Here is a 13,886-nt window from a genome sequence, read left to right on the forward strand (position 1 = left end):
AAGATTCCAGTTTTGAAACACCAAGGTTTTAACCCAGCAAATTTTAAAGTGCAAACATCGCCAATGTTTTCTGTGGGTATTACAAAACATCACAGCAACCTTGAGCTAAATATCTTTAAAAATGGCTGTAAATTGGTTGAAATTTGGAAATATATAGTTAAAAGTTTGCGGCCTGCCCAAGGCCCTCCAGCTACCGTCGCCGTTGCTAGGAACAGGACGTCCCTTAGTAACGACAGCGTGGAGGCAGTACGCAGGCGCAGCGTCCAGTTGCTAACAGCGCTTGGTAGGAAGAGTGAGAGTGTGAAACACTGTAGCTAGGGCAGCAGCCTGGTGCTGGTGAGCAGTGAGTGAGGAATTGCAGAGCCTGGCTAACTTCAGCTGGGGACGCCACAGAACCCAATGAAAAACCAAAGAAATCGTGGGCTTCAGGACGCACGTGAGGACTGTGCTATTCATACTGATTGTTTAGTATTGAAAGCGTGTCGGTGAGACAGCAGCTTCATGATGGCAGAGTGCTACATGAAAGAGGCATGGCAGAATGAAGGATTTAGCAACACCTCGTTTATTTCTAGTAAAAGCCAACGGGTGGTTGCTTAAGTAATTGCTGAAGCACCTTAAGAAGAAGGACTGGGCACTTAATCCAACTTCTGAAATCAAATTATTTAGTTTTATGATTATCTACTGAATTGGAAATCTTTGAATGCAGAAACATGTCTAATAGGTAAGTAGAGCTCTACCTGGTGTGAGAATGCCAATGGGATTTTTTTGGGGGTGGGGTGGGGTGGGGTGGGGGTGGAAAGTAACTGAAAGAAAAATGTTATATTGAAATACTATGTTTTATATGATGGCTCTCAAGGGCAATCTCTCCAAATAGATTAGTTTTGCACATGCCAATGACAGCAGTGAACCTCATTCCTAAACCAGGGTATGCGGAGTACGATCCAGTTTCCCAACTTTACTGCTCAGGCATGCTGTAGTGCTTATATTGTGCCAAGATAGCTGTAAGAATCAATACTTATAAACAGGCTTGTGTTATAATGTTATCTTTTGTTGGTTTGTATTAAGGGTATCTTATTGGTGATAGAGTTGTACATAGGGAGGAGGAGGAAAATAGTCATTTTCTCTGTAACATTTTCCAGCATTTTATTTAACTTTCTAAGGGGTCCTTTTACAAAGGCGCGCTGAAAAATGGCATGAGGTAGTGTAAGCGCGGGTTTTGGGCGTGTGCCAATCCATTTTTTAGCACGCCTGTAAAAAAAAGGCCTTTTTAAAATTTTTGCCATAAATGGACGTGAGGCAAAATGAAAATAGCCACACGTCCATTTTGGATCTGAGACTTTGCCACCAGCCATTGACCTAGCAGTAAAGACAGGGCGGTAATGACCTACGTGTGCCAAATGCCACTTGGTGCGCGTCCATTACGCGTGCCCAAAAATAAAAAATATTTTGCAGACGCACGTATTGGACGCACGCCAAAAATGAAATTACCACAAGAGCCATGCAGTAGTCGGGCGGTAACTCCATTTTGGCGTATGTAGATGTTTACGCGGCTTAGTAAAATGGCCCCTAAATGCACTGAAATAACTTGTTCAGCAAAAATGCTGTGACTAGTTGAGACTTTTAACCATTTCTAGTATCTGGATTATGGAATTTGTAGCTCTTGTTTCTGTGTGAAATCAGCATAATACATTGATGGTGAGTTTGAAAACATCAGGACTATCTTATAGTTTCATTCCAGAAACTTGATCAATTGGTAGTTCTTCATGTTAAGCTGTATGGAAGCTAATGGACATTTTTGGATCTTTTAAGCAGATGTTCATCTAAATTAGGCCTATCCTTGGGACCCAAAGTGCAATGTGGGACAGGAAAAACTTTCTGCATCATATTTTCTTTTTGAATGACAAGGTATATACAGACTCAACATGGACCGTGTTTCAGCAATAAAATTGCCTGCCTCAGGAGTCAAGTATCTTCAGAATGTCTAAACTGTTAAAGAAACAACATCCACAAAAATGATGTCTGCAGACATACATACCCTCAACATGTAATATGTATTAGCTCCTATTTCTGTTTTCTATGGCAACTATTACTGCCATCCATCAATAAAAATAAAAACCATCAGCACCCCAGCATTATGCCACTGCTTCTTTCAGCATGACACAAAATTACCTAAGAGATTTTGTGTTTCTGTGAAATTCTGCATCAGTGCTGATAAACAGGATCCCAAATTTAAATAAGTGGCAAAGTGCGTGCTAGAATCATTCTAAATAGGCACATTTTGCTGATTGACTGGATGAAATACCATCAATGTAAGTGTGGGATTGGATAGGCAATAGCTCGCGTGTGTGCTGGATAGTGCAGATTCAGCAGCAGTACCCTACTGACAATCAATTCACCTGAACAGTAGAGGACCCTGATCTGATTGCTGTGTTGCTTGTTCCCTTGCTGCTGAGTCTGTTGTTGCTGCCATGTCTGCATCACATTTTAAGTTATTTATCTTTCCTTAAGAGACAAACTGGAGACATTTGGATTTCTTACTACATGTACATAAATAGCTAAAGGCTTTTCAGCAGTTCATGTATAACTAAATTCACAGTAAAGGCTGGAATGACTTAAACTGCTATATAACGGGCCTCTTAAAATGTTCCTGTTTTTGGGACTTGTAGCCAGTGAGTATTTGTAGATCCAGAATGACCATGCTGATATTTTATTCTAATTGTGCTCTTTTTCTGGGGTGGGGGAATGGGAAGTAAGATTACCATTTAACTTCCTGTAAGTAAGGTGAGGCATTCATTACTGGTTTCATTCTTACTGCATGAGGATTGGCATTAAGGGGTAATTTTGTAACAGGGTGCCTAGGCGAAATGTCAAAAAAGCACTTATTTTATGAACACAACTTAGGAACTTATTTGCCTTTTATAAAATAAATCTCAGAACTATATCTAACTCCTTACAAATTCTCTCCCACAAATTTGCACCTCTATTGAAGGATGTGTAAATGTATGCACATATTCAATGCATGAATATCTGTATTTTATAAAATATGCACACCCCACATCACAACTGCACCTCATCTTGTCCTATTTTACCCCCCAGTAACATCTACAGATAGTACATAAAAGTAGATGCTACCTTTCAGTGCACCTAATTTTTACACGTGTTCAATTTTTGTAATTTTTGAATTACCCATTTTCTGCATGCAAACCATGCTTTGGATTCAGAAAATGCTGTATAAAATTACCCCAATAAGTAAGCGTAGAAAGTCTTTCTGTGTGTAAAACCCAATTTTATACATACAGGACTAGATTCTATAAATGGCAGCGAGAAATTGATGCTGAAAAATGTTAATGCTGAGCGCTATTCTATAAAGTGTGCGCTTTGTAAAGGAGCGGCTAAGCATATAAACGGCATCTAACTTAAGGTGTTGGCGATTATGCCTGCTGTAAATGCTGGGGCCTAAGGGGTATGTTTACTGAGGTGCGTTAGCGTTTTTAACTCGCCTGTAAATTTAAGGCACTTAAAACGATAATACGCCTATACATTTCTATGGGTGCATTAGTGTTTAATGTGCGTAAACCATTTACGCACGTTAAAAACACTAATGTGCTGATAGCGCCGCTTAGTAAACATAGGTGATAGGTGCCAATCGGGTCTATTCTGTAACAATGTGCTTAAATTCTAAGAATGCTCCCTTGAATTTATGCTCTATGTAATGTCTGCACACATCGTTATCCCAATTAATGCCAAGTAACACCAATAATTGGTTGTTAGCAGCTAATTATTAGTGCTGACTAGCACATTAGTCAGTTAATTTGCATGTGCAAATTAGCAGTGTGCGTTGATTTGTGCACAGAAATGTAGTCACCGTATGTACAATCTGTGGGAGAAAGTGTATTATGTAAAAGTCAACACAAAACAGCAAAAGTAGAGGCTGACAAATGTGCAAACCAATAGGGAGATAATATCAAAAACCATTTTATTCAGAATATTCATATCAAGGCAATCCTACATATATTTTTATATGTGTATAAAGTAGGCATTCCTGGGAAGAGAATTAGCATTTTTCAAAGTATACATACAGGGCACTGTTTACTAAGCCAGGCTAGTGTTTTTAGCGCATGCTAATGCTAGAGACACCTATAGGAATATATCAGTGTCTCTAGCATTAGCGTGTGCTAAAAACACTAGCACACCTTAGTAAACAGGGTCCATAGTACTCCAAAGTACACATGTATAATCTGATAGACATACATATGTATTTACACCAGCTGTGAAGCAATCAAAAATATACACTTATATCTGCTGCCTCTGGCTGCACTTTTAAACGGAAAAATATATATGTACTAGTAAAAAAGGCCCGTTTCTGACACAAATGAAACGGGCGCTAGCAAGGTTTTCCTCAGAGTGTGTATGTTTGAGAGAGTGTGTGTGAGAGTGATTCTGTCAGGTTCTCAGGTTCAGAGCCCGCGGGACTGGGCTCTGGAGCAAACGTGAGCCCTTGGGCTGCTGACGAGGAGCGACAGCAGCAGGCAAAACCCACCAACCAACACTGGGTAAACACACCGGCAGGGACTGCAGGCACTGCTCAGCGAACCGGAACACATGGACTGGAATCCCCCGGACTGGAGGACACAGGACTGGAACACTGGACTGGAGCACACCGGACCGGAACACACTGGACTGGAGCACACTGGACTGGTCCCCCGGACTGGAGGACACAGGACTGGAACACGGGACTGGAGCACACTGGACTGGTCCACACAGCTTCACCTGCACTTAGCTACTAAGCCCCCCAGAAGTTGAGCTCCTGGGTTCGAGTAGCCGACAGGACTTACTGGATACCGGATGACATAGGGACCAGGACTGGAAACAGAAGTGCTCCTAAACCTAAACTGATCTACGTGCTCCCAATCCCTAAACCAGCAGGAGTGTTCCTAACAGTAAACTGACAAAAGGACTTCCTAAGCCCTAAACTAACAGAGCAGGGAACTAAACACAAAGCTAACACAGGTGCTACTAAGCACCAAGCTACAAGCAGAGCTTTACACTAATAAGCTAAACACAGAACTAACCAGCTACCTAAGCACTGCTCTAGCAAGCTAGATACAACTAACAAGGTGCTTCCTAAGCACTACTCTGGCAAGCAACCAGAAGAGCTCCTAGCACTAAAAGGGAAGACAGGGGAGGCACAAGGAAAAGCAGGGAAGCTAACACATAAGCCAAAAGTGATTCTAAATCACCAAACACCAACAGCAAAGACTGCAATGCTCCCAATAGCACAAACACCAGAAGTACTTCTAACAGCAAACCCTGCAGTGTTCCTAACAACACCAAACACTGAAGTACTTCTATCAGCAACAGAGCTTCCAAAGCCCTACACACAGCAATGCTTCCAAAACCAAGAGGGAAAAGCAGGGGAACCATAAGGGGAAAGCAGGAAAGCTAAACACACAGTCACCAGTGCATACTGCACTAACACTAACCAGGACCTTAGCAAAAGCAAGCAGGGAAACTAGACACAACGTCCGAAGTGCACACTGCACCACCCTACCTAAAGCAAACACCACTGTTGCAAAGGCCCTGAAGGAAACAAGACCACTTCCTTATCAAGGCCCTCCCTGATGATGTCACACTCCCTAGACCTAGGCAAAAGCACACTGACCCAGAGAGGCCCAACCCACACCAATGCAAAACCGTGAAACCCTTGAAGCCAGTACACCCAAAGAGAGTTAGAGCAACTCAGGCAACACACAGCTGTAGTAAAGTAAAACAATTAACCCCATGCTGCTGGAAGCTGCCAGCACAGAGAGACAGAGCCAGCTCAGAAAGGACAGAGAAAAGAAACAGAAGCCAGCTAAGAAGCTGACCCCCAGGAAAGAGGTAAGTTTGAGAGGGGTTCAGACCCCAATCATAACAGATTCTGTGTGAGAGAGAGAGTGAATGTGCGAGTGTGTGTGTGTGACAGAGAGAGAGTGAGACTGGGTGCGAGTGTGTCTGTGAGAGAGAGAGTGTGTGTGTGAGAATGAGAGTGTATGCCAGGGGCCCCCCTCCCTCCCTCTCTTTGAGTGCCAGGGTCGTCCCCCCTCCCTCCCTCCCTCTCTTCGAGTGCCAGGGTCGTCCCCTCCTTCCCTCCCTCCCTCCGAGTTTCAGGGTCTCCCTTCCTCCGAGTTTCAGGGTCCCTCTCAGTTTCAGGGTCCCCCCTCCCTCCCGCTCTCTTCCCCATCCCAATTCAGCATCTCCCTTCTGTCACCCTACTCCCACCATGTCTACTATCTACCCTTCTCTCCCTGAGCAAGCATATTTCCTTTCTTCCCTATCCTCTTTACTCCTCTATCCAGAATTTTTCCCTTGACCGGTGGCATAGCAAGGGCAGGACGGTGGGGGTGGTCCGCCCCGGGTGCATGCCGCTGGGGGGGGGGGGTGTCGTCTCCGCTGGTTCCCTGCTCCCTCTGCCCTGGAACAGGTTACTTCCTGTTCCAGGGCAGAGGGAGCAGGGAACCAGCGGAACTGACACCCACCAATGGCGTGCACACGTCAGGCAACAATGCACTCGGGGCGGGGGGGCTTGGGTGATACACTGAGAGGGGGTGTCATTCTGCACCCCCCCCAGGTTTTTCGGGAGGGCGGCTGTTGAGCGCGTCAGTGGCGTCAGGCAGGCTCAAGCCTTTTTTGTGTGTGTGTTGCTGTCAACCTGTATGGCAGTTTGGGGGGGAGGGGGTTGGATCAGCTGTGAGGGATGGGTTTTTTTTTTACCCCGGTTTCTGATGTTGATGTCACAATGCGTTTGCTGATGTCAGCCTGTGCTACAGAGCCTAGCAGACCAACTCAGAAGAAGTCACGAACACAGGCAGCAAGGCGCATAGAACGCTGGAGGTGAGAATTATTATATAGGTTACGTCCTGTTTCTAAAATTACTGCTTTTTAGATGTTTACCAGCCATGTCCACATATGAGACAGGTTCTAAAATTAATTCCTAAAGAAATGGTAAGGGCAAAGATATTAGTTTTTGGAAAATACAAAAGAGCATATACTGAAACATAGAAACAGAGAAAATGACAAAAGATAAAGACCATTGTAGGCCCATTCATACCAACTGATAAGCTATGCAGTCCTTTCCTCTCTCTTAGAGATCCTCTATTGATCCTCCCTGTCGAAGGTAAAGGTCGAATGAGAGAAGCTTGCATCTTGGAGATAAATGCCTGGCTGCGTGGTTGGTGCCGACGAGAGGGCTTTGGTTTCGTAGACCATGGGTTGATTTTCCAAGAGGCACTGAGCGGTGATGGTGTCCATATGTCAAGGAAGGGAAGAAGTATCTTCAGCAACAGGCTGGCTAAAGTACTAAAGAGGATTTTAAACTAAAATTGATGGGCATGGGTATAACAGGCCACGAAGCCATAATTAACCCCAAGGAAGGTAGGACATCTAATGCCTCTATAGAAGTGAATAAAAAGAGTAAAATCTGGAGAGCCTTGTATACCAATGCCCGTAGTATGGGAAACAAACTTCTAGAACTTGAGGCTACAATGATGGAAGTGGACTTGGATTTAGTGGCAGTCACGGAGATGTGGTTCACGGAGAGCCATGACTGGGATGTTGCTATACCTGGCTATAATCTATTCAGGAAGGACAGAGTAGGAAAAAAGGGTGGAAGTGTGGCATTATATGCTAAGAATGATATCCAAGTGACAGAACTGCAGGACATGTGGGGAAGGGAAAAAGTGCTGTGGGTTAAACTGGAAAGAGGGAAAGGAAAATGTATCTATATCGGAGTGATATACAGACAGGGCCGTGCCTAGGGTCTCTGGCGCCCCCCTGCAGACTATCAATTGGCGCCCCCCCCCCCCCCGTGAAAATGATCACGCCCCCCCCCCCCCATGAAAATGATCGCTCACCACTTGCCACACTGAAAGGAATTGTCAGCAATATTCTTAGAAACAAATTGGTATACATTGCAAAATAAGATAGCAGATGTAAATTCTCAAAGTGGACATATTCCAAATGCTAAAATGAAAATAAAATGATTTTTTTTCTACCTTTGTTGTCTGGTGACTTTCTTTTTTCAATCATGCTGGTCCAGTATCTGATTCTGCTGCTATCTGTCCTCTTAACTCCATTTCCAGGGCTTCCTTTCCATTTATTTCTTTACTTTTCTCCTTTCTTCTTCATTTCTTGCTCTATATCCATTTCCAGCAATTTCTCCTCTCTCCCTGGGTCCTGCCCTCCCATCCATGTCCATTCTTGTCCCTCTCTGCCCTTCCCTCCTCCATCCATAGCCAGCAATCCTCCTCTCTCCCCTCCCCTCCATTTCCAGCAATTTGTCCTCTCCCTGGGCCCCCATGTCCATCCTTGTCCCTCTCTGCCCTTCCCTCCTCCATCCATAGCCAGCAATCCTCTCTCCCCTCCCCTTCCAGCAATTTGTCCTCTCCCTGGGCCCTGCCCTCCCATCGATGCCTCTCTGCCCTCCCATCCATGCCTCTCTGCCCTTCCCTCCGCGCCCTGGGGCCTTTAAATCTTTTACTTCTGGTCGCAGCAGCGTCAGTGAAAGCGGAGCGCTGCCGACATCTCCCTTCCCTTTGCGCTCTTGGTTCCCTCAGTGTCCGCCTTCTTCTGACGTCAGAAGAAGGCGGGACACTGAGGGAACCAACGAGTGCAAGGGAAGGGAGACGTCGGCAGCAGTGGCGTAGCTAGGGTAGTTGACACCTGGGGCCGGTCATTTTTTAACACCCCCCCCCCCCCCCAAATCCAGTACTAGGCATACCGAGAATACAAAACACGACCTATAGAGCAATTTTACCATACCATAAGCAGTCGTTTCTATGAGTCACACAAGGAAAAGGAAAGCATCTTAAGCACTACAGTGAGCACTAGAACATCAATTCACCTATTGTAAAACGAAACCAGACAGAATAGTACAGATCGTCGATCCTGCACAGTCAATGCCAACTGAAAGCCATGTCTTTTTCACAAACACAGATACACCCTAATCCACTATAGAATAAGTAATCATAAACTTTCTATTTAGACAAAAATTAAACTGAACCCCCAATGCCAGACTCTGCATACAATGCAACGCCACAGAAACAGAAAATGTCTCCTAGTACTGTGCAAAATATAAAGACAGCAGATGTAAATTTGAAAAAACTAACAAATACCAATCACCACTTTACAAATGAACAAATAGAAATAAAACAAATACAGAAAATAAAATAATACCATTTTATTGGACTAATACATTTAACTTCCAGAGGCCAAAATCTCCTTCCTCAGGTCAATACAGTATAGTGCTGTTACAGTATCCTATCCTGATCTGAGGAAGGGGGTTTTGTTCTCTGAAAGTTAAGTCAAAATGTATTAAAATTAGTCCAATAAAAAGATTACCTTATTTACATGTTCTATTTATAAACATTTATTAACACAGCTAAAATACTATATCCTAAAGCAAAATAATAAAAATATATATTTACAGTTTGTTGTCTTTGGTTTCTGCTTTCCTCATCTTCTTTTCACCGTCTTCCTTCCATCCAGCATCTGTCTTCGCTCTCTCTCTGCCATCCAGTGTCTGCCCTCTCTAATGTGCCTTCCATCCACCATCTGCCCCAGTCTGCCATCTCTCTCTCCCCCTTCCATCCACCATCTGCCCTCTCTCTCTCCTTTCCCTCCAGCATTTGCCCTCTATCTCTGCCCCTTCCATCCACTGTCTGCTCTTTCACTCCCTTTTATCCACTGTCTGCCCTTTCTCTCTGCTCCTTCGATTCACCATTTGCCCTCTCTCTTTCCCCCTCCCATCCATTCAGGGTCTGCCCTCCCTCTCACTCCCCATTCCATCCAGGATCTATCCCCCCTCTCTCAATGCCCCCTCTTTTCAGCTCCCAGTTCCCACCTGCGGCTGCCCCTAGTTCCAGATCCATTGATTCTCCCATCCACCTCTGCCCCAGGCATGACCCCATTCTCCCTCCTGCTCACTTTTCAGACCCCAGTTCCATGCCCCTTCTCCCATCTGTCTCCCACCCAGTCCCTTCTGCCCATCCGAGTCCCCCTCACCCCATCTGGCTCCCACCCAGTCCCTTCTGCTATCCAAGTGCCCCCCACCCTCACCCCATCTGTCTCCCACCCAGTCCCTTCTGCCCATCCGAGTCCCCCTCACCCCATCTGGCTCCCACCCAGTCCCTTCTGCTATCCAAGTGCCCCTCACTCTCACCCCATCTTTCTCCCACCCAGTCCCTTCTGCTATCCAAGTGCCCCCCACCCTCACCCCACCCTCACCCCATCTGTCTCCCACCCAGTCCCTTCTGCCCATCCGAGTCCCCCTCACCCCATCTGGCTCCCACCCAGTCCCTTCTGCCCATCCGAGTCCCCCTCACCCCATCTGGCTCCCACCCAGTCCCTTCTGCTATCCAAGTGCCCCCCACCCTCACCCCATCTGTCTCCCACCCAGTCCCTTCAGCCCATCCGAGTCCCCCTCACCCCATCTGGCTCCCACCCAGTCCCTTCTGCTATCCAAGTGCCCCCCACCCTCACCCCATCTGTCTCCCACCCAGTCCCTTCTGCCCATCCGAGTCCCCCTCACCCCATCTGTCTCCCACCCAGTCCCTTCTGCTATCCGAGTCCCCCCCACCTTCACCCCATCTGTCCCCCACCCTCACCCTGCCTCGTCTTCTCCCTGCCACCCGGTCTTTAAAAATAAATTGCCGACGCGATAGGGAGCGCAGCACCTCGTGTGCAAGTAAAAGAAGCGGATCCGATCATCTCATTGGGCCTTCCTTCACTGTCCCGCCCTAGAGGAAATAGGAAGTTGCGTCAGAGGAGGGCGGGACAGTGAGGGAAGGCCCAATGAGATGATCGGATCCGCTTCTTTTACTTGCACACGAGGTGCTGCGCTCCCTATCGCGTCGGCAATTTATTTTTAAAGGGCTAGTGCGGGGGAGGGGCTGCCAGGAAGAAGAGCAGCGGGAGCGGCGGCACCCCCCTTTTTGATGACACTCGGGGCGGACCGCCCCGCCCTTGCTGGTCGGCAGCGCTTTCACTGACGCTGCTGCGACCCAGGTAAAATATTTAAAGGCCTTTGGGGCGCGGGGCGAGGGTAAGCACCGCGGCGGCGGCGCCCTCCAGAGGTGGGCGCCCCCCTGCGGCGCTTACCTCGCTTACCGCATCGGCACGGCCCTGTATACAGACCTCCCTCACAGCCGGAGGAACTGGATAGGGACTTAATTGAAGACATCCGCAAGATAGCTAGGAAAGGGGAAGTACTACTGATAGGTGACTTCAATATGCCAGATGTTGATTGGGGGTCGTCTAGAAGCAAAGAGATCTTAGATTCCCAACAGGAAGAATTGTTCCAGCAGTGGGTGACGGAACCGACGTAGGATGGAGCTGTTCTGAACCTGGTGCTTACAAATGGAGAGTATGTTTCTGACGTCAAGGTGGCGGACCATTTGGCATCTAATGATCATCGTATGGTATGGTTCAATATTGAAACAGAAGAGAGGGCTCACTCAAGATTGAAAGTCCTGGATTTCAAATGAACTAACTTTGCCGAGATGGGGGAATTTCTCAAAGGAACAGTTAGCGGGATGGGAACAGCTGAAGGATGTAGAACAGCAATGGATGAGACTGAAAGGAGCTATATTAAAGGCGACTAACCTTTATGTTAGAAAAGTACATAAAAGTTAGAGGAAAAGAAGACCTCTCTGGTACTCGAATGTAGTAGCTGAAAAGATAAGGGAAAGGAGGCTAGCCTTTGCATGTTATAAGACGACTCAGAAAGATGAAGACAGGAGAGAATACCTAAATAAGCGAAGAGAAGCTGGAAAAGCTATCAGGAAAGCGAAGCAGCAAATGGAGGAAAAGATAGCTAATATGGTAAAATTGGGGGGACAAGACCTTTTTCAGATATGTAAGTGACAAGAGGAAGTGCCATAATAGCATTGTGAGGCTTAAAGCTGAGGGAGAGAAATATGTGGAAGATGATAAGGATAAAGCTGAACTGCTTAACGATTATTTTAGCTCTGTGTTCACAAATGAAAAACTGGGGGTAGGGCTGCAGAAAGCAAAGGCTAAAGGGGATGGAGGTATGGTAGACCAAGACCCATTTACAGAGGACTGTGTTCATGAGGAGCTTGCCAAACTAAAAGTAGACAGATCAATGGGGCCTGATGGGATACACACGAGGGTGCTTAAGGAACTCGGAGAAGTTCTGTCGGCTCCGCTGACGGACCTCTTCAATGCTTCCTTACAAACTGGAGTGGTCCCAGTGGACTGGAGAAGGGCTGATGTGGTTCCTTTGCACAAGAGTGGAAGTAAGGAGGAGGTAGGGAATTACAGATCTGTCAGTCTGACCTCGGTGGTGAGTAAGCTAATGGAAACGCTTCTAAAGAAGAGGATTGTGACATTTCTTGAACTACATGGAATGTAGGACCCGAGGCAGCATGGCTTCACTAGTGGCAGGTTGTGTCAGACGAATCTGACTGTCTTCTTCGACTGGGTGACCAAACAGTTGGATGTGGGAGGAGCACTTGATGTGGTATACTTGGATTTCAGCAAAGCCTTTGACACGGTTCCACACAGGCGACTGATAAATAAATTGAGTGCCCTCGGTGTGAGACCTAGAGTAACTGATTGGGTAAAAAATTGGTTGAATGGAAGAAGACAGAGGGTGGTGGTAAATGGAGCTTGCTCTGAAGAAAAGGAGGTAGTCAGTGGAGTACCACAGGGATCGGTCCTAGGGCCGACTCTTTTTAACGTCTTTGTGAGCTATATTGCGGAAGGGCTGTCTGGTAAGGTCTGTCTCTTTGCGGATGATACTAAACTCTGCAACAGGGTGGACACCCTGGAGGGTGTGAATGACATGAAGAAGGACCTAGCGAAGCTAGAGGAATGGACCGATATTTGGCAACTAAGGTTTAATCCCAAAAAATGCAGGGTCATGCACTTGGGTCACAATAATTCGAGGGAACGGTACAGTATAGGGGGTGTAGTGCTTCAGTGTGCGAAGGAAGAGCGGGACTTGGGGGTGATTGTGTCTGATGACCCTAAAAGCTTTCAAACAGTTAGAAAAAGCAATGGCCCAAACCAGAAGGATGCTTGGGTGCATAAAGAGTGGCATGACCAGCAGGAAAAAGGAGGTGATAGTGCCATTGTATAAGTCTCTGGTGAGGCCTCATTTGGAGTACTGCATGCAGTTCTGGAGGCCGCACCTATGGAAAGATATAAACAGGATGGAGTCGGTCCAGAGGGCGGCTATGAAATTAGTAAGCAGTCTTGAATGCAAAAATTATAAGGACAGGCTTATGAACCTCAACATACATACGCTGGAAGAGAGGAGGGAGAGAAGAAACATGATAGAGACGTTTAAATACCTCAAGGGCATTTATGTACAGGAAGAGAGCCTTTTTCAAGTAAAATGATAAAAAAAAAAAAAGAAATGGGCATTGCACTCAATTAATGATTGGAGAGTACAGTTCTTTCTCAGGCTTTCTAACATAAACCACATACGGGGCAATTCTGTAACTTAGGTGCTAATGATCATGCACACACTACATGTGTGTTTAGAATATGGCATTTATGCAAGTATATCTTCCTATATAATAATTCTCACCTCCAACGTTCTAATGTGCCTGGGACCGTGGATCCCTCGGAATTGGTCTGCTAGGCAGCTTAGAACGCACTGACGTCAGTGACGTCACTGACAGCTGATTCCCAGGCAAGGGGAGGAGAAGGAAAACACGCGGAGCGTGTTTCCCTACTCCTTCCACTACCTGGGAATCAGCTGTCAGTGCGCCGCTCCCTGCCTCTTCAGAGCAAGTAGCAGGGAGTGGGGCAACACAGAACACCCCACCAACCGAAGAACATCAACACCCCCGCCCCCCCACACACACATGTCACTCCCT

General features: G+C 46.4%; 1 protein-coding gene across 1 annotated transcript in view; it reads left to right on the top strand.

The window, feature by feature from the left end:
* Nucleotides 1-331: 331 nt before the first annotated feature.
* Nucleotides 332-13,886, top strand: part of IQCA1 (IQ motif containing with AAA domain 1) — an 827,164-nt gene continuing 813,609 nt past the window's right edge. The window contains exon 1 of the mRNA XM_030209164.1: nt 332-721. Coding sequence (XP_030065024.1) covers nt 711-721 — 11 coding nt within the window. The 5' untranslated portion in view covers nt 332-710. The remainder of the gene's footprint in view (nt 722-13,886) is intronic.

Source organism: Microcaecilia unicolor, chromosome 7, assembly GCF_901765095.1.
Source record: "Microcaecilia unicolor chromosome 7, aMicUni1.1, whole genome shotgun sequence".
NCBI lineage: Eukaryota > Metazoa > Chordata > Amphibia > Gymnophiona > Siphonopidae > Microcaecilia > Microcaecilia unicolor.